We start from the raw sequence: 20,886 nt of genomic DNA, 5'->3' as shown, positions 1-20,886 counted from the left end.
GGGATACAGCACCCCTTGGCCTGCTCTCTAGAGCCCTGAGCTGCCCTGGATGTCAGGGGTCCAGTTACCCGAAACCACCTGCTAGAGACACGCTGTGGCAAGACTACAGAGGGATGAAAAGACATCCGAGGAACTCCCAGCCATGGACAGGCACTTTCTCATATGTTACCTTGTCTATTTTTCATTCATTTCATCATTTCCTGAGCACTTTCTATAGGCCAAGGACTATACATGGAGTGGGGAGGAAAGTGCTACAAGGCAACAGAATCACCAGAATGTGAAGGGGAGAAATGGGGCCGGAGGCAGGGAGGGGTTCTTGGTTTGGGCAGCCAGCTGGATGGTGAGGTTCTCACTGAGGCAACAGGTATCTGCAGGAAGATAAGATCCAATCTGGACACAGTGTGTGCTCATCATCTGTGGACACACAAGGGGAGCTGACCAACGGGCATCCGAAAGCTCTCAAAGCCACCCAGGAAAGGAGGTCAACTGTGAGAAGAAGGCATGGTCTCGGGACAGGGCTGAGGAAGGGCAGGAGGGAGCAGAAAGACCTAGAAGAAATAGAAAGGGAAGGTGAATCTCTCACGGTCCAACTCAGAGCAGCACACATTCCTCAGGGATGGCCAAAACGGCAGGTGCTGCGATGAGATTAAATAAGATCAAGATGGGAACGTATTGCCTGGCCGGTGTGGCTCAGTGGTTGAACATCAACCTATGAACCAGGAGGTCACAGTTCGATTCCTGGTCAGAGCACATGCTCCGGTAGCAGACTCGATCCCCTGTGTGGGCATGCAGGAGGCATCTCATTGATGTTTCTACCTCTCTCTCCCTCTCCCTTCCTCTCTGAAATCAATAAAAATATTTTTTTTAAGATGATGGAACAATATCTACTGCATTAAAGACAGGAACCTTAACACCAGAGCAGCTTCGCTGTGGGAACTGGAGCCAGAATGGAACAGGAGGGAAAGAGGGAAGACAGTGGGGCTTAGACAAGGTCTAAGACGCTTGAGGATGGAGGATGATGGCCAGACCTGGGGGCCAGGGAGAGGAGTTTTCTGGATGAAGGAGGTTTTAGCCCATCTCAATGCTAAAGGGCCTATCCCAGAGGGAAATAGGTGTTGAAGGTACAGTGGAAAGGAACCTGCCACGGCCAGGAGAAGGAACACAGCTGTACCTGTCACACAGGCAGACAGGCAGGTAAGGGTGAGGCCGCATCTGAAGGTCTTGTTTTGCCTCTGCAGTCACAGGGGTGGCAGGGGAGGGGAGGTGTGGGGAACAGAAGCTCAGCCTGCTGACGGCCATCAGGTAGCTGGGCTGGAGGCCACAGAAGTCCACTGGCAGATCTCTGTGACATGTGAGCGTGTGGGTTTTTCAAAGATTTTTAAATCTGCTTTTGAGAGAGAAACATCGATGTGAGAGTGAAACATCGATCGGCTGCCTCCTGTACGCCCCCTCCTGGGGATCGAGCCCATAACCCGGGATGTGCACTGACCAGGAAATGAACCAGCAATCTCAGGGGGCACAGGACAATGCCCAACCCACTGAGCCACACCCGCCAGGGCTGGGATCCTTTTGTATTTTTGTCCACAACTGCCCCACAAGGGAGATGCTACTGTTCAAGGGTTGTAGGAGAGGGAGGGTGGAGTGCCCAGGCTGGGCCGGAGCTGGAGCCCACGCCATCCTGGTGACCCCTGGTTTCCTTTATTTTGGCTACTGTGCTGACCCTAGCAGAGTCTGATGCCCAGCAGACACCCCATAAACACTGTGAAGGGGAGGGAAGAAGGGGAGTCCCTGGGAAGGGTCACATCTTAAGCCTCTTCCCCTGATACCTCAACTCACCAGGAAACAGCGGTGACTGGCATGGACAGGGGAGACCCTGCGCTCCCTCCCCGCCGGGCCAGGCCCACCACAGCCAGTCCCAGGCGCCCTTCCGCTGCACACATTCTTCAGAGGTGACTTCTCAGTGACTGCCTTGCGTGCCTCTCTTCTCCTTTTCCCCGTTTCTCTTTCCCACGCCTCTCTTGGTAAGTATTCCCTTCCCATATTCCTGTTCTCCTCTCCTCTTCCCTCCCTTTTCCTCATGTTCGGAAATTACTCTGTGCACTGACCACGGCCCGGTGTTCCGGCCCCCGAGCCCCGGTGTGTGAGTCTCCACCTTCGGACACTCTCACCTGCCCTGAGCCATCCACGCTGAGCCTGCCTCCGGGTCCCCGCTCACCTGCGCCCGAAGGCCCTTCTCCTCCTCACACCCACCCGCTCCCTCCATGCAGTTCACTGGCATTTTCCCACGTCTGACATTTCTGTGGCCCACATCACACTGAGACAGGAGTCGCACACTGCCTCCGTGGTTACGTCACTTTTATATTTATGACTTATTTCCCCAACAAATCTTTTTTTTTTTCATTTTGTTTTATTGCTTAAAATATTACAAAGAGTAGTACATGTCCCCTTTTTCTCCCCCTTGACCTTCCCCCAACGCATCCTGACATGATACTTTCCATGTCCTGGGACCAATGGCACAGATAGAAATAAAGCTTCCCACTTAGCCAAGCTCTGCTGCCCAGCCCCACAGAAATCCTCACCACATGCTGACATCCGATATCCATGAACTCAGCTAAAATCTTCCCCGACTGTGTTCCCTCCACAAACTTCCCTGGGTGTCAGAACTGTTCCTCATGCTTATCTCCGACAGACTGCCGCAGGGAGCCTCACCGGAGGGGGCTGGGTCAGAGGTCAGAGGTTATGTGCCCGAGTTCTCACCGCCACCCGTTGAGGGCGGTTGCTGCACAGCAGTCATGAAACCAACCGCTTTTCATTTTCTCCTCTTGGCTACGGGGCCCACACGCCCCATCGCACCCGCTCTCGGGGTTGTGAGAGGACCAGCCAGGGAACCTGTGTCCCAGGGCCTCGTAAACTGCACAGACATGCCGTGGCTCCGTTACTGGCGCGGTCTCTGATGAATCACTGTCCACAAAAATGCACCCTGTTCTGGGAACAGAAAACCACTCATACCCTTGACTATTGTTCTAGACAGGGGACCCAAGAGCTCTCCTTCCCTGCCCCCAGATGCAGGGCGCTGGTGAACTTGAATGGAGGACCCCAGGGAGACAACCTCTCCCACCTCTGGGGACTGGCCACTCAGACCGGGTCCTGCCGGGCCTGCCGGAGCCAGAGGCGTGGTGATTTAGGGGAGCTGTGACCAGGAGCCAGCCTGAGCACTCCGCGGCCTGCGGCTGGGATCTGACACGGTGACATGGTGATACATCTCTCAAGTGAACGCCATCCCTGAAATAAAATCTACCTGAGCCTCAGAGGTTGGCAAAGGGCTGAATGTCCCCGTGGAGAGAGAAGGGCCCTGGGACTCTGCAGGCGCCACCACAGCCTCCCAGATCCACCGACTCTTGGAATTTCCCACTCGTAACAGATGCTGCTGCCACCCCGGCCTCAGGGATCTGCCTCAAACAAGCTCACAGCTGTCCTCGGCCTCCTTGTAGCTCAGCATGAGCAGGACCAGTAAACAAGGCTGAGCGGAAGGCTCAGGAACAACTGGGCAAGTGGGGACAGGTGTGCACCAGGGGGTGCTTCCCCATCTCGTGCTATAGGCCTCAAGTCTGGCCCACGGAGGACACCTCACTACCTCCACCCAGCAGAGCCCCAGGGCATTTGCACGTCCCTCCAAGCTCAACAGGAAATGGCTTTGACAGGATGGTGGGCCTTCTCCTGCCAAACCGAGGCTTCCTGTCCAAGGACCCAGCATGAACCCAGCAAAGAAAAGGCAGAAAGGTTTTAACACATTGAAGAGCAGGTTCTGCCTCACTCGCCTTCAGTTTGTGGGGGAAATTATAACATCCAAATACATCTACAGATTAGGGATCTGACAAAGGTTTGAGGATATCAGCTTTCAAAGGTTAGGGGTGTGCAAGCATCATTTATATAAATACTAGAGGCTCGGTGCACGAAATTCATGCACGGGTAGGATCCTAGGCCTGGCCGGGGCCTCCCTTCCCTGGCTGCTGGCTGCCAGCCAGGGCCTCCCTTCATTCCGTGCCACCCCCTGGTGTCATAACAAGTGATAGAACTCCCGGTCGAACTCCTACGGGGACACTTTGCATATTAGCCTTTTATATATAGAGATCTACTACAATTAACATTCTTGCAAATATTCATCAGTCATTTATTAGGGCTTATTATATATCACGCACTGTCCTAGGAACTCAGAACCAAAAGGTGAGTTAAAATGTACTTCTGCTACTGGGGATTCTACCTGGTCGGGGGATATGACATGGAAGGCAATAAGAACCGATTTCACAGGTGAGAGGTGGACAGAGGGTGTACCACGGGGGTCTGGAGGAGGCCAAGAAGCCCAGCAGAAGTGACCCTGAGATGCAGCCTTGGGTTTTAACACTCTTCTCAGGACACCACCTGGTGGCATTCCCAAAATTCAAATGTCACTCTCAGCTGGGTCACCAGCTGCATGTGAAAGGAGGAGGTCAGACTGTGCTTCACAGCTCGGCCCTACGTTGATTTAGGGACCATCTTTCCAACCATCTCCAATGCTCAAAACGGGGGAGACCGCTCTCATCCAAGGTGAATTCTTTACCCTTCTAAGCAGCAACCAAACATCTAGGAATTCATCTTAAAGAAATAATCAGATATGAACACAAAGATTTTTTTCTGCGAGTATATGTATTAAGCATATACCTGTATTTTTTTATTGGAAGTCACCTAAACATCGAATGGCTCCTTTATGCATGCATTCAATTTAGAATTCTTTCCCTCACAGGGCATGGCACATGCGCAGACTGGGTCACCATGCCGTCCTTAAAGATGATACGCTCCAAGAATATTTAATGACTTGGGAGTGTATTCAGATATAATGTTATAGCTTAATATACATAAATATTAAAATTCTGGCAAGAGGCAAAAGGGCTAAGAGTGGTTCCTCTGGGTGGTGAGGAAAGCTATTTCCGTTTCTTCTGAGTGCTTTTCAGAGCCTCCAAATGCTCTCGCGTCTCATTCACAACGGGAGCAGATGCTCTGTCGTATAAGGTTAGACTCCGTGCCTCCTGGCTTCCTCTCATTGGATCTAACTTTGTTGATGGGACCATCTCCCAGCAACGTCACCCTGATTCCACACACACAATTTAAGTTCCCAGCTAAATGGAACTGCAAGTGTTGAATATGCCTTAGGGTACCAGACACATACATATCAATACACACATGTTACTCAGCTTGAACAGGACAAAAACACAGCTTTTTACTTCTGCCTCTTCAGGCAAAAGCCAGTGTGATCCAGCAATCCCCTCTAGGCACCCTCTACAGGTCACAGGTCATTCCACTACCACACCTGGGGTCAAGGTTCCTCTGGCTTACCCATCCTAGTCCCATTCCTTTGGGCACAGTCACGTAATTAGTTGTCCAGACCGACCTCCCTCCCCATCTGTGGGGATATGAGGATCCGCCTCTCCAAGCAAAAACCAGGGACAAATAAAGAATAAATTCTAACAAATAAAGTTTAAACATGGAAAAGGCCAGTCTTGAAGAGAGGAGGCCATCGCTCGCTGTCATACATGAAGAAGCAACTAGAACACCCTTGGCCAGAGGCCTTACAAAGGGCTTTCTGTGTGGACATGGCTTGGATGAGGAGACCACTTGTCCTTCCTCCAACTCTAAAGCTTGTGATAATTCACTTATTCAGATACTATTTACTGTACACACACTATGAGCCAGGCGCTGTTCTAGGTTCTAAAGCTACATCAGCAAACCAAACAATCCATAAAACCAACCAACGCTGCCCTCCCTAAGCAGTTAAGGCAGTTGACCCTAAACCTTAGAGCAGGGGTCCTCAAACTACGGCCCGCGGGCCACATGCAAATACAAATGTTGTATTTGTTCCCGTTTTGTTTTTTTACTTCAAAATAAGATATGTGCAGTGTGCATAGGAATTTGTTCATAGTTTTTTTTTAAACTATAGTCTGGCCCTCCAACGGTCTGAGGGACAGTGAACTGGCCCCCTGTTTAAAAAGTTTGAGGAACCCTGCCTTAGAGGGCTAAGGGCAGTTTGGACTGAGGAGTGCCGTGGTCAGACTCTCCCTTTCCTCCTTATACTCGAGCATACAGGCTTATTCCTGCAGTTCACTGGATGGACTCTCTGGTCCTTGCTTCCCTTTTTCCTTTTTATGGCTATGTTCCAGGCCAAGGAGGGCAGGTCTGCACCCCCAGACATCAAGACATACTGTGAACTACAATCAGTAAGACAGTGGGGTGTTAGCAGAAGAACATGTTGCTCAATAATGCAGCAGAGGGCCCCAAAACACACCCCGGAGGCTGCAGACACGATGTGGATCAGGGCAGAACTGGAGACTGTGCTCCAAGCCCTCCTTACGCCCCTGAACTCCTCTGGTCCTCAGTCGGCCGCTTTCCCTCAAGCTGAACACAGCCTGTGTGATAAAATCAGAGGGCCAGACAGAAGTCTCCCCATGATTGTTTACAAGGGTTGAAAGCCAGGTTTGCATACTTAACATTAAATTTTGTGTTCATCTAATAAAACTAGAGGGCAGGGGGCATTGTTTAAACCAGTTGTCTCAACCCCAGTACCAGGACACATGTCTTCATGGGTTGTAAGCCCACCAACTCTAAATTAATAATTATAATGAGGAAAGGTTAGAGAAGGCGAGCTCAAATCACAGATAAAACAAAACTTGTGCCCGGCCGTGGTGGCTCAGTGGTTGAGTGTCAACCTATGAACCAGGAGGTCACGGTTCGATTCCCAGTCAGGGCACATGCTGGGGCTGCAGGATCAATCACTGATCATGCAGGAGGCAGCTGATCAATGATTCTCTCTCATCATTGTTTCTATCTCGCTTTCCCTCTCCCTTCTGATGTCTTTGAAATCAATAAAGATATATTTAAACAAAAAAAAAACAAAAAAAACTTGTGCTAATTAGAATAAACTTCTTTAGTCAAAATAATGGCCAAACTAGGCAGCCACAGGGAACGGCGCAGCGCTGTTTGTGACGGTGGCACAGTGAATGGCAGCAGCCCTGTGTGACCCTGGTTTAGCCAGAGGACCCTCCTCCTTTTCTCCTCCAAGCACCCGCTGCTCAGCCTCCAACCTGCCGTAAGCACGTCAAGCCGCTCAGGAGCGTCTGCCCATCAACTCATTTGCTATGAACCCCAGGCCACTCTTGGGAGCTGATGAGCCAGTCAGAGATGCATCGTTTTTCTCCTATTATTTTAAGAACTTCAAAATAATCTTTGGCTGGTCCCGTGACCTCTGGTTAAAGACCCTGGCCTTTCATTTGCTGCCATTACACACCAGTGCAGGGAGAGTCGGCGCTGCCAAATCAATAACAAAGAAGTCTTCTTCTGGGTTTTCTTCTTCCCCAGAATGCTAAAAATAGCTGATGAGATGATCAACATACCAGTTTTTCTGTGTCCCCTTTGGCAAATCTAGGAGCATTGTTCTATATTGATGGCAAGATGTTTATTTCCATTTTTTTCAACATGTTCAACAACTTCGAAATTTCTTTCCCCTAACATGAAGTTCCAAACATTTCCCCTTCAAGTCCAACATTTTTTTTCCAGTCCAACATTTTAATTTTTACGTTGCAAATCTAAGTGGTGAGGAAGAAGTATTTTTTCAAGTTGTAAATAGAAACAATGTAGATTCTATCTGTCACTCTGTGGCTCTAAAAATAGATAAATTTCTGGGTATATAATTTTGCTGATAGGCAAATTAATGTTTTTAATGAACTATCTTCCCGTCCCCTAGTCCACAAATAGGTTAATCTGCCTATAAAAATCAAAAGTTGCCATAATAGTAAGAAGGCTGAGCTATACAATACATTCACGTTTTTAAATTTTTTATTAAATTTATTGCAGGGACATTGACTAATAAAATTGTGGGTTTCAGATGTACAATTCTTTAATACATCATCTGTATATTGCGTTGTATGTTCAGGACCCAAAGTCAAGTCTCTATCACCATTTATCCCCCGTTTTATCCTCTTCTACCTCCCCGTACCCCCTTTCCCTCTGATAATCACCATACTGTTGTGTCTGTCTATGACACAGTTTTGTTTGTTTGTTGTTTGCTGAATCCCTTCACCTTTTTCACTTAGCACCCCAAACCCCCTCCCCTTTGACACCTGTCTGTCTGTTCTCTGTATCTGAGTCTGTTTCTATTTTGCTTATTAGTTTACTTTGTTCATCAGATTCCACATAAAAGTGAAATCACATCTTTCTCTGACTTGCTTCACTTAGCATGATACCGTCCATGCTGTCACAAAAGGTAAGCGACCCTTCCTTTTTAGAGCCACTTAGTATTCCACTGTGTAAATGTACCACAGCTTTCTTATCCCCTCATCTACTGATGGGCACTTGTGCTGCTTCCAAATCTTGGCTATTGTAAATGACACTGCAATGAACATAGGGGTGCAGTATTATCCTAATTCCACACAACTCAGTCTGTCCCAGATTCTGCCCAGACCTCAGAAGGGCGGAGCCACCAGGAGTCGGGAGGGTGTGGCTGCCAGGAGCTGGAGAGTGGAGCTAGTGGAGCTCCTATAGGGGGAGGTGCCAGTCAGGTTCACGGGGAAATAGGGGCAATGCCCCACTCCAAAACCACACAACTAAGTTACTGGCACCTCCTGAGTCTTCCTACACCTCTACATCCTGGCCCAGGCAGCTGACTCCTTAGCAGGGCAAGAGTTCCATAGGGTGAGGCCACAGGGAGTCCAGATGGTAAGGCATTGCATTCCACAGGCTGAGTACTCCACTCAAGAAAGATGGTATCTGTGGTTTGGGAGAATAACTCAGCACAGATATCGTGGTGGCTGTCCCTTCAGCTCTCTCAGAGCCATGAACCCCAGTCTCTCCTCATGCTACCCTAATCCTATCCACTATCCACCCTCCCTCCACCAAAGCCCAGGGTAAGGGGCTGCAAATGAGGATTGTGCCTTGGCCCTTCAGGAGGGTGCCTGTGTCCCTAGCCAACTTCCATTTCTCCCTGGGGGACAGAATCCACCTGATTTTCACAGCCAGGGGTTATGTGGGCGCCTCTGCCCGATCTGGTGCTCTGGGTTGGAGAGCCTGGCATGTGGTTGAGATCCCAGGCTTCCCAGGGGGGACCTTTGCAGCTGAGACATCCCTTTGGAAGCTCAGCCGCTGCTCGTGGGGGCTGGGCCAGCCCTTTTCGTGTCTCCACCATTCCTACCAGTCTGGATGTGGCTTCTTCTGTAAACCCTTGGCTATAAGACTTCGTTCAGCTAGTCTTCAGTTGGTTACTCAGGTTGATTGCTCTTCCTTTTGGTTGTAATTCCAGTTTGGTCCTGGGAGGTGGTGAGTGTCACATCCACTTACTCTGCCGCCATCTTGGGTCTCCTTCGCAACCAATTTACATTTTTAGATGCATTACAACACCACTGCATTCGGAGATGCTCGCCTGGGCCCACTGAAGAGGGAGGAAGACAGGCTGAGCAGGAATCAGCAAGATCCTAGTGTGGCCTTGGGAGCATGTCAGAGGCTCCAACAGCCACTGGGAAACTTTGGCACCGAGTGCCATTATGTCGGTGTCACCAATTATAGTCCTAGCAACATGTCAGGTTACTGATAAAAATGTAAGGGCATCCACTGAAGCTCCATGTATAATACTCCTACCTTAACACTTTCTTTACCAAACTAACAGTTTATGTAACTGCTGATTGCTGACTTCATCATCGAATTGACTGAGCCTAGAAAGATACCCTGGGCATTACAAAACTGATGTTCTGTGCTTGTTTTTCAAGATCCTAAGGAGAATATGACCATCAGGGTTGGGAGAAAAATATCAGTGGGAACACAACAAAAATGTGCTGATGATTGGCCATCTCACCTGCAGGAAACACACACCTGACAGTGACACTCAGTGAAAGGACTGTGATCCCAAGGGAACACTGGAACACATGATCCAGTTTTTAAGCATGTATTTAAAAAATGTTCAACATATGCAGAAGTATAGAAAATAGTATAATGACTTCCCTCCCATATACCAATAACCCAGCTTTAACTCATGGTCTATCTTATTCTATCTACACACTCACCCACCCACTTGCCTCTTATCCAGCACTATTTTGAAACAAATTCCAGACACCACATAATTTCATCTGCAAATATTTCAATATGTATCTCTGCCAGATACAAACTTTTCTTTAAATGTCCCAATACTATTATCATACTTTCATAAGTGATTTTACCTTATTAATTTAACTTTAATAACCTTTAATATCAGAGAGTCACTATTCAATCTTCCCCTATGATCTCATATATCTATTTATAGTATGTTTGATTGAATCAGTATCCAATTAGAGCCACACATTGCAATTGATCTCTTAAATCTCTTTTAATCTAAAGTTTCCTTCCATTTCTCTTTTTCTTTGCAATTTTTTGTTTAAAAAAACACAAAACCCATAATTTCACACAATCTGGATTTTGCTGATTATATCTCTGTGGTGAGGCTTAACATTCATTGTAACTTAATTTCCCCCATTCTTTCTTACTTAGTTCAGAACAAGGCACAGAAACAGTTCCCAATAAAATGGCTTTTAAAAAAAAGAAAAGAAAAGAAAAACAAAAGAAAACAAAAAGCAGTCTGGTTGTCTCTGTAAAAGAGCAGATGCTGACAAACCCAGGGTTCTGAAAACGTCCCACAAAAGTGGAACCAGCTACACGGATCAGAAAGCCAAATTTATTTATTTATTTATAGTTTACATTCAATATAGAAAGCCAGATTTCAATCAGGGACATTCCTGAGCCGGCCACAGCCAGCAGAGGCATCATCCGGAGATGAGGTGTGGAGGCTGCCAAGAGCGGTGACTGTCTTCCCTCTGAGGACAGAGTTCCCACGTGTTCCCGGTTCATCTTCAGAAAGAAATGAACCCCGGAGGACGGAGGACCAAGGAGGCTGGGGGAGGGGTGTTCCTGAGTTGGCCTCGGCATGTTAATCAGTTTTAAATCTGCCACCATTAAGAACTAGCATTTCAGAGTCTGGAGGGGGAGGGCAAAGGCAGTCCTGCTGTTTTCCAGGACACAGGTTGGACTGTGAGGACAAAAGGCACCGCCTCGCAGAGCCTCAACGCTGGAAAGACTTACCAGAGCCCGACCACTGAAGTCCCAGCCTGTGACAGGCAGCCTCCGTGGAAGGGGAACGCAGCCCGCCCCCTCCACACCCCTCCTGCACAGAGAGCTTGGGCTCTGCTGGTTTTCTAATAATGGGACACAGTTGGCTACAGGCTTTGGAGTAAAAAAAGACTCGACCTTAAATCCCAGCTCCTTCACTTAAAAGCAGTGTGGCCTCAGAAAACCTGCCTAGCCGCCCTATGTCTCAGTTTCCTCACCTGATAACTGGGGATACCACTGTCTGTCTGCTAGAGCTGTTATGAGAATAAATGAAGCTATGCACGGAGGCCTACAGCACAAACTCATTATATGTGAGCCCTTTCCCCCCGCAAAGGCTTCTACCAGTCCATTCCAACCCAGATCCTTTTGGGGAGCCATGACGGCACCTGCTGGACGTCTGCGGGGGCTACTGATGCGGTCTGTGGCCGCCCGTGAAGCAAAGCCAACTGACCCATAAAGGGTTCAATCCCATGATCCTGATGGCAACAGCGCAGCTCCAACCAACTAAGCTAATTGCAGCCCAGCCAGAGTCATCCCAGCTTGCACAGAGATGCCCTAAGGCAGCAGTCCATACAACATTCTTAAACACTTGTGTCCTAAGATGCTATGTGACACACCGCACTTGCCAACTTTACTAATGATCTCATCTTTTAAAAATCTTAATGTAATGTAGCAAACAGATGTGTCACTTAAGAGGATTAGGATGGAAATTCATTAGAGCCATAATACCAGTGGATTTGTGTTCTAAAACTAACCCTGATCAATCAACTTAGTGCACACTCCACCGTAGCACTCCCCAGGAGCACGTTGGAGATCTGGACAGCCAGTCTTCACCCTCAGGGAAGTTATCTGAGAACAGGGGAGACGGTGAGAACCCCCACGTTGCAAGAGCCTGACCTAAATGACCTCTAACCCACACTGCTCAGACGGCAGTGTGCACAGGAATCACCAAGGCATCTTGGGAAAACACACGTTCTGATTCAGCAGGGGAGGAGGGAGGCCTGAGAGCATTTCTATTAAGAGCCCAGGTGATGCCCGGCCCAGACTTGGATCGCCAAGGCTCTAATCCTCACTGCGATCAGCTGTGTTCCAGTGGGACCGACCAGGCAGCAAGGTAACCACAGAGACAAAGAAACGAACAGGGTGTGTCACAGCGAATCCAATCAGAGGATGGAACTCTGGACCGTGGACAGGCTGCTTGGACGGAGAACATTCAAGACACAAACGTGGAGTCATTAAGAGCTCAGACCTGGTGTCAAATTCCAACTCTGGAACTTCCTACTTCTGTGATCAGGTGACTTGCTTCTGCTCTGGTCTCTTCAGCTGTGAGATGTAACAGTACCAGCACCTGACCCCCGGGAGGCCGTGGGCTTGGGGAGACAAAGTGAGTCTAGACAAAATAGTTACTATTACTCCACTTTCTAGTCCACAGCAGACACCACCACATTTCCTGAACTAAATTACTAAGTCATACTTGCCATTTTGACACGAGCTAATTATCATTTTCTTTGTAAAAATATTCTATACTTGCAGTTTCATCTATCAAAAAGAAACATAAATCCTTACAGCCTTAACCTTCAGGTCAATCAATCCAAACACATTTAAGCTTTGAAAGGTCTGATTCTATTAATTCTACTACATAGTTTTTTTCTACATTAAAAGTCCTGTAATTACAATTTTTTTTCTTTTAAAACACTACACCAAAAATAAACACCTGTTTATACAGCATTTGAAAACAAAAGGCCACACACCTCGTCCGGTCAAAACATGTAACTACCAAAATGAACATCTCCCCGGTGAGAGTACAGCAGCAGTTTTGACCTTTTCATCAAACTAACTGTTTATTTAATCACCTCCCCTGGAACTACTATAAAAAGCTGGGGGTTCCTTTTTTCCAAAATAGCAGCTTGAAAACAGAAAAGATACAGCATAATAAGTGTGACGTGTTGTTTTTGTCTGAGACGGTGGTTTAGTTACATGGACAGTTCACTTCTAGTGGAGTCAGCAGACATGCGCTAAATAAATATGTCATCAGGCTAAGAAAAGGTGCCTGGACTCAAGTGTTGGCTGGGGAGGACCTGCGAGGTCATCCAGTTCAAAGGTTCCCAGCACAGAGAACCCCAAGGGAACGGTACAAATTAGGACCCTCTGCTGGGCCTTCCAGGAGCCGGTTACACAGGTGTGTTCATTTAGTGGAAATTCCTGAAGCTGCTCATTTATGCCCAGCACACTTGCCGGTATGTTCACATGGGATGAACGCACAGGATGTCTGAGAACACCGAGAGCGCCCGCATGTTCCACAGTCACGCTTCTCCCCTCTCTCCACCACCCAGAATACCCCCCAGGAGCTCCTCCTCTTGCCAGGCTGGGCTCCCTGGGAGGCCTTATCCATGGCAGTGGTCTGGAGTGACAGCTTGTCTGCTCTCCTTTAACTAATTTACGGGAGGCTGGATAACTGATTACTCCCACCTCTGACTGTGAACTCGACCAGGCCAGGAATTCTGCCTCAAGGCTCTTACTCATGCTTGTAACATTCATCTACCCCAGGCCAAAAAGCACCTAGCACAGGAAGGTGATTTGGTGAACTCCCCGAGTTAATGGAACAAAAGCCCCAGGCACGGTGTGGGTTCTGCCCACAGCCACCCAGCTGGTCCAGGTTGCAGAACAGCACCGGGGTTTGAAGTCACACCGGCCTGAATCTCTCAGCTCTCTACGCCTAAAGGAGAAACCAGATTACTGAATATTCTCTGCCTCGGTTTCCTCATCTGTAAAATGGGGATATAAAAGTCTCCACATTCACCGGGTTGTGTGGTATGAAATGAGATCATGCACTGACATCCCTGGCAGAGCACGCACCTACATGCCAGTGCACAAAATGTGTTAGCTCTTTTTATCACAGGTGGATCATCCCATTTTAAGATTCCCTGTTGGAAATTAACCAACATTTTAAAAGATGAAAGTGCTCCTAGGCATATAAATGCCCTGAATTCTGTTTTACAGAACTCTGGCTAAAGCATCAGCCACTCACTCAACTCGAGATGCAAAACATAAACGCCAAACATCAGAATACACTGCAGCCGTCTTGGGGGCAAAAGACTCTGAGAGGAAAGCTGGCTGGCCCCCAAGACAGGGGGTCAAGGGTCTCTGTGGGATATCTTCTGGCTTTGTTTACTCCACAAGGGTCACCTCAGAAAGTTCTGAGAGCCAGTCAATGACTGTGCTGTGGCTTCTATGGGGTGGGGGCCAGGGGAGAGCAACGCTGGACTCCTCCTACCACAGCAGGAACTCTGAGTCAAGACTACGGGGCTATTCCATACAACCATAAGAAGGTATTTCGGCTTCCCACTTGAAAGGTCAACCATGTATATAGGGTTTGAAATCCAAGGAAACCACTTCAAGGTCATTGGGCCACAATTATGTCTTCTGCGGTTCCCACAAAAGATCACTGTAATCAGAGACCATAATGAATGGCATATCATAATGCTGAAGAAGCTCTTCGAAAACTTTTAGCTGAATCCACTGACTGAGAAGAACCAACTAATTTACAAGAGTGACTCTGATAAGCTGAATCCACAATACGTCATTCTGTCGTCCATCTCCCCATCCAACCTGCTTTTATGGCCAGAGAGGTGCCCAGGAATGGTGACTGGACCCATCCTGCAACCATACAGGGAGAATGAGCTAGAACTGCCCCATTCCTCACTCCTGAAGACGGGTTGGATGAAGTCGTAGAGGGAAGCACTGCTAGGCTACCAACAGAGGGAGAATAACGTCACTGCTGCGGTCACCGGTTTCCACGCACAACCGCCGCCCCCTCTGCTTCCAAGGCAGGTGAACATCATACAGAAATCTAAAGAATTTTTAAATCAATTTTGCTCTTTTTTATTTTTTTGTATCACGGGTATATCTCTTCCAAATATTTATCAATGTTGATCCTCAAAGAATAAATCATCTCCGAGCTTTGATATGGATTCTAAGCAAAAAAAAAAAAAAAAAAAAAAAAAGTACCGGGGAAGTAATTCTTCAAGCTGCAGTCACGCTGTTTAAGGGGGAGGAGGGTTCTCCTGGCTAACTAAATGGTTAGCTTTCACTGCTCAGCTCTTGGCAACACACACTTTGCAAGACGCCCGTCCTCCTGCAAAGGGTTAAAAAGAAAACTCCTTCGGGTGGACTGAGAAGCCATTCTTCCCGGGGGACACTCATTTGGGCTGCGGCTGCAAGGCTCCGGCTTTGTGCGCGCGCCGCCCCTGCGCGCCCCCGCCCCTCTCCCCTCGCCCCACAGCCACTGCTCCTCCGAGGTTCCCAGGGCCACCTGCTTCTCCTAAGAAAAGGGGGCTCCGAGCGCTATTGCAGCGCGGTCGGCATCCCCCCGGGGGGTGGGGCGGGGGGAGAGGAGGAGGAGGAGGTGTCCCGGGAACAGTGCTTTGTCGCGAGGGTCGGGTGACCGCCTGCAGTTGCCCCACAGGCCCTAGAGGTTTGGTCCCGGGCGTCGCTCAGGGCGCTCCTCCGAGGGACCTGAGTCCTCCAGGGCCCAGGCTCTGTCCGCGCCCGGCCAGGCGCCGCCCGGGGACCGAGGCGACTGCCGGGGTCCGAGCCCCACCCCGCCCACCCGGCAGAGCTAACGGCGCGGCGCCCGGGAACCTTCCTCACCTCGCCGCGGGCCGGCGCGGCACCTGCTCAGCCCCGCCCGCCCCCGAGTGCTGGGCTGTCCTCCTCGCCCGCCCGCCCGCCCGCCGCCCGGGAGATCCCGCGCCAGCCGCCCGGTGCCGGGGGCCACGCTGCCTAACGGGGATGGGGGAGGTCTGCGCTCGGGCGCTAGTCGCCGGGGACAGCGCCCCGCCCAGCCTGCCCGCGACTCCCCCGCCCCCGCTCTCCCCGGGGCAGGGGCTGCATCCAGGGGGCTCAGCCCGCCCCGCCGGCCCTACCTTGTGCGGCGCCCGCAGCAGCCGGTGGACCCCGGCCAGCTGGGTGCCGAGCGCGAGGTCCTCGCGGAACGTGAACAGCGGCGGCCGGCTGGGCTCGGGGAAGTTGGTGCTGTTGAAAGGGTCCGTGTCGTCCAAGAACTGCACCCGGCAAGCCAGCGTGGCCATGATGCATCCCTGCTCCGGGGGGCGCGGGCCCCGGGATCAGCGGGGCGCAGGCCGGAACGCGGGGTCACGGGGAGCCGGGAGGCAGCGGCCGCTGCTGGCTGGCTGGCTGGCTGGCTGGCTCGCAGGCTCGGCGTTCCCGGCTGCAGCCCGGGCTCCGGCCGCGGGGGGGCGGGGCGGGGGCGGGGCCGGCGGGCCCCCTCGTGCCCCTCGTGCCCCTCCTGCTCCGGCTCCTCCCCCCTCCGTCCCCTTAACGCCAGGCTGGGTTGCCGCGACCGACCCGACCCGCCGCCGCGAGCGGGAAGGCGAGACGAGCTCGCGCGGCGCCCGCAGCCCTGCGCCAAGCCCGCTGGCGGCGGTGGCGGGTGGGGAACCCCCTCGGCTGCAAACTCGGGCAGCGGGGACGCCACTCGCTCCGTCTGCACGTGCGCCCTGTGGCCCGGGAGTCCCGGCCGAGCTGCACCGCTAAGAGCTCCAGGAATCGGATAGGGGGCGGGGGGACGTGGCTGTCCTCCGGCTGCTTACCCATCTGGGAGAGGGCTTAACCCTTTCCAGATCCAGGCAGCGGCGGCGGGCGCCTGCTGCCCGAATTCAGAAAACCCCATTCGGGCACCGGGCAGTGAGGGAGCCGGCCTCGGCAGCTAGCGGGGTGGTGGCAGCACCGGAGCCCAGCCGGGGTTTTCCCTAGGGAGAAGGAAACAGAAGGAGGAGGGTGAGCCGGGGAACCCAAGCAGCTCCTCTTAAGAGACAGGCGCAGGGGGCGCCAGAAGAGAGGCTTATGGGTGCCAGGCTCCGCTCCGGGACCCCAGCGCCAGGCCGGGCACTGGGGCTGCCTGGTGGATGCTGGTGGACCTGGGCATTCCCGCGGCCTCTCGTTCGGTGAGGTCTCCGAAAGCCCTAACTGGACCGTGCGGGACCGCGGGGGCCACTTCCACGAGGTCACCGAATCGCTGCGGGTCGGCGGAGAGCTGGGGACCCACTGAAACGTGGAGGGAAGGCGAGCACTGGCCCTCCTCGGCCCCCCGGGAACAGCGAGATTCCTCTCCACCTAAACCGCTCTCCTCGCTGCTCGCGGGCGACCCCCTTCGTTTCCATTGAGAATTCACGGTTCTCTCCATTCCCGGCAATGGCCAAGTTCGCAGTTCATCTTACCTCCTGTAGGTCACAGGATAATACCAATGGCCCGGAACATCCGCCCCTGCACAAGGCGGCTCTATACCGTGCCCCTCTCCCTGTCCTCTGCCCCTTCCCCTGCCTCTTTAACCGCCCCTCTCTATGGACTCACCTTGTCACACATGCACACCTGTGCCTGGTCTTAAAATAACAATGATCCATAACCCTGCTGCTCATTCCAGACCTTCTAGCTCTCCTTGCTTTTGCTGCTTAATTCTTTGAATAAGTCCCCTAGACCAAGCCACACCAACTTCACCATCAGCGCATGCCCAGAATACAAACCCCACAAATTCTACTCCTTTGATCCAGGCCTCCTACCCTCCCACTTTCATCTGCAACTACCTCCACACTGAGCGAGCCCGCCAGTCTTTCTGGACACCCCATTTCTCATCCATGAGTTCCCCATCATCTCCAGGGCATGCTTGCCACAAGTCTCTCTCAGCCTCTCTTGCTCCTGCCCCATCTGCCACCTGCAATGACCTCCCCCCCCCCCCCAATCAGGTTCCTCAGTGCTGCTCAGCGTGGCCTCCCACTGCCCTCTGGCTGCCGCAAAATTGTCGCATTTCCTCTATCTACAGGTTATTCAGTAAAGAAAACCATCGCTCCAGCATGAAGTCCTTGGCCTCCAGCACCCCCTCCCTCTGTCCTCCATCTCCCCATCTCAGGAGATTCCCAAAGTCCTGTATCTCCTCTTGCTCTCCCTCCACCTGGGCCCTCCCTTCCCAGTTGCAGTGGGACCAGACTCTGTCATTGACCCCCCTCCCTGGGCCTGGAATGCAGAAGAGCCCCACACTGGTTTCATGCTCTGCTGTTACTGTTTTAAATTCTTAATAGTTTCACTAGAGGCCCCAGATTTCCATTGTGCCCTGGGTTCCTCCACAAGTTCTACAGCTGGTCCAGGTGAGAATAAGTACTCACACGTTTCCCATCTTAAAAGCAACGTCTTTATGAAGCCTGCCTCTCACTGGCTTGTCTCTTCTTCACTTCCTGACCAGTCTCTAAAAATAGAGCTGTATTCATTTATCAGCATCCTCATCACCTCTCTGCTCCACACCCCACGGATATCTGGTGGGCAACCCTCCCTGCTGTTTTGATCATCAGTGCCATCTGGGAAAGTCCTCATCCCTGCTACCCACTTTCTTGGCAGCACCTGTCACCACGGACCACTCCTTTCCCTCAGCTTCGTAGCTCAACCACCCTCGGCTCACCTTCTCCATCTTTGACATCTTCTCAAGTCCCTCGGGGCTCTGTTCCCTTGAGAATGGAGCATCACAGCTACAGTAACTTGTTTATTTGTTATCTGTGTTTCCACTAAATTGAAAGCTCCTCTAAGGCAGGAACCATGCTGTATTTACCCTATTACTCCCCCTGCGTCCCCCTCTGCCCCCCAGAACCTAGCAGAGTGCCTAGCAAAGGCACACAAAAAAATCTGATGAATGAGTGAACCTCAGAGTCATCCATGAATGCTCTATCTTGTGTTCGGTGACTATGACCTGTCACTGAATCAGCCTCTGAAATATGTCTCAACTCTTCCCTCCTGTCTAGCCCTCACTTCCTATGCTGGTCTTCTAAGGAGTCTCCCTTCCCCAGTCCGGAATCCTGCATTTGATCTTCCACTGGCTTCTCCAGCGCCAGTGGTCATTCTAAGATGTGCATTGGATGTGTCACGCCTTAGGGTAAAATCCTCACACGCTAACCCCCTTCGCATGACACAAGACCCTCTCTGACCTGCCCCAGTCTGCCAGTCCGGGCTCATCTCTGGCCATTCGCCACTTCACATCCTGTTTCAGGCCACTCGAACTTGTTATGGGGCTGATGATTTTCATGGGGAACTCAAACTGGAATGTCCTTTCCTATCTGATTAGCCAGCTGAACCCACTTACCCTTCAACACTCACGTCTAGTGAGCCATCCCTAGCTGAACCCCAAACAAGGATTGTCTCTCTTTCCTCTGTGTCTCAAATTATTTTCTACATGTCCTTATTCAGGTAGCACTTTTCATGTTGCAATGTAAGTACTTGCTTACCTACATGCCCACCCCTCTGAACTATAAGACTTCTGGGACTGGAATTTTCCTTACTTGGTTTTAGTCTTAAAACTTCATATGGTGACTGGCACTTAAATTAAAATTAATCCTTTAAATCCTTTAAAAAATCCTTTTTTTTCTATTCTCACCCGAGAATATTTTTTCCATTGATTTTTACAGAGAGTGGAAGTGAGAGGGAAAGAGAGAAACATCGATGTGAGAGAGACACGTGGATTGGTTGCCTCCTGCACGCACCCTGACCATGGCCCCGGCCAGGGAGGATGCAACCAATGCACACGGCCTTGGCACATGCCCTTGACCGGAATCAAACCCAGAACCCTTTGGTCTGCAGGCCGACGCTCTATCCACTGAGCCAAACCGGCTAGGGCACCTTTAAGTGTTTTAATCATATATGTTATTCTTGATTCTTTTATGGATTTTTGCTCTGACAACTCCCTTGAAATTGTTCTTAGCAATAATTTGTCCTCTAATAGCCAAAGTTTATTTTTCTCAACCTATTTTTTGAAATCATTATTTTTTAGTAATGTAATGCTTTCTCTTGGTTTAAGAAGTCAAGAGCAATAAAAAGTTATGACAAAAAACATGATCCTCCTATTTTACAATCCACCCCCATCCCACCGCACTTCTTAGAGGCACTTACTTCTAAATAAAGCAAGTACACTGCTGTACTTTGATCTATGAGCTTAATACTCTGACTTTCTATCATGCTACATGTGGATTTTACCTTCATTACAGACCACTTCCCTTTCTCGATCTTCCCAATATAGTTTTATCCCAATTTTAGTTACGTTCTTGCCCAGCGATTTTTAAAATGATGATTGCGTTACTATTGTTCACTTTTGTGCCAAGTTTGCACATGATTACATGACCTTTCATGTACAACTTTTTGTTTTTCCTGAAGTTACTATTTGCCTCCATTTTTCTCAGTTGCTTATTTTTTCTTGAAGAGCTGGTTATGTCTTCTCACATCCCGCCACACCCCTGAAAATGCCTCTTTCAATACTGTCAACTACTTTCTCAGTGTTCTTCCCCAAAGACGTCCCTCTCAGAGGCCTCCTCTGGGAGTCCTCACCTCCCTGCTCCGATTTGGAGTGTGGCTCTCTCAGCTGCATCCTCCTGGAAATTTCCGTGGCCTCTCTCGTGTGGGAGCCCCTGGTTTCTAGATCACTTGACTTAGTTTTTGTTTGTTTGTTTATGCTCTCAATTTTTGTAAATACATGGCCTAGTCACTTCCTGAGAGAAAATAAGTTTCTGAGAACTCTAATGTCTGAGAGTCTTCATTTTCTATCCTCACACTCACTTTGGTGTAGCAGTTTTACTGAAGATGGCCACAGTAATCCTTCCTACCTCCCTTATTCCCACCACTTTGTAATACGGCTTTGCCACTTCTCCCATCCAAAGGTAGCCTGTTCCCCGACTCCTTGAC

General features: G+C 50.3%; 1 protein-coding gene across 13 annotated transcripts in view; it reads right to left on the bottom strand.

The window, feature by feature from the left end:
* FHOD3 (formin homology 2 domain containing 3) overlaps positions 1-16,412 on the bottom strand; it is a 393,487-nt gene extending 377,075 nt beyond the window's left edge. For 4 of the 13 annotated variants that reach the window (XM_059707122.1, XM_059707123.1, XM_059707124.1 and 1 more), the window contains exon 1: positions 16,080-16,410. In XM_059707122.1, the coding sequence (XP_059563105.1) occupies positions 16,080-16,244 (165 nt within the window). In that variant the 5' untranslated portion in view covers positions 16,245-16,410. Of the gene's footprint in view, positions 1-16,079 lie in introns of all 13 variants that reach the window. The other 9 variants (XM_059707120.1, XM_059707121.1, XM_059707127.1 and 6 more) reach the window with 6 other exon arrangements.
* Positions 16,413-20,886: the final 4,474 nt, after the last annotated feature.

This window comes from Myotis daubentonii, chromosome 8, assembly GCF_963259705.1.
Source record: "Myotis daubentonii chromosome 8, mMyoDau2.1, whole genome shotgun sequence".
In the NCBI taxonomy this organism is placed as follows: domain Eukaryota; kingdom Metazoa; phylum Chordata; class Mammalia; order Chiroptera; family Vespertilionidae; genus Myotis; species Myotis daubentonii.
Note: the sequence above shows the minus strand (reverse complement) of the source record. Positions and strands in the feature narration are given on the sequence as shown.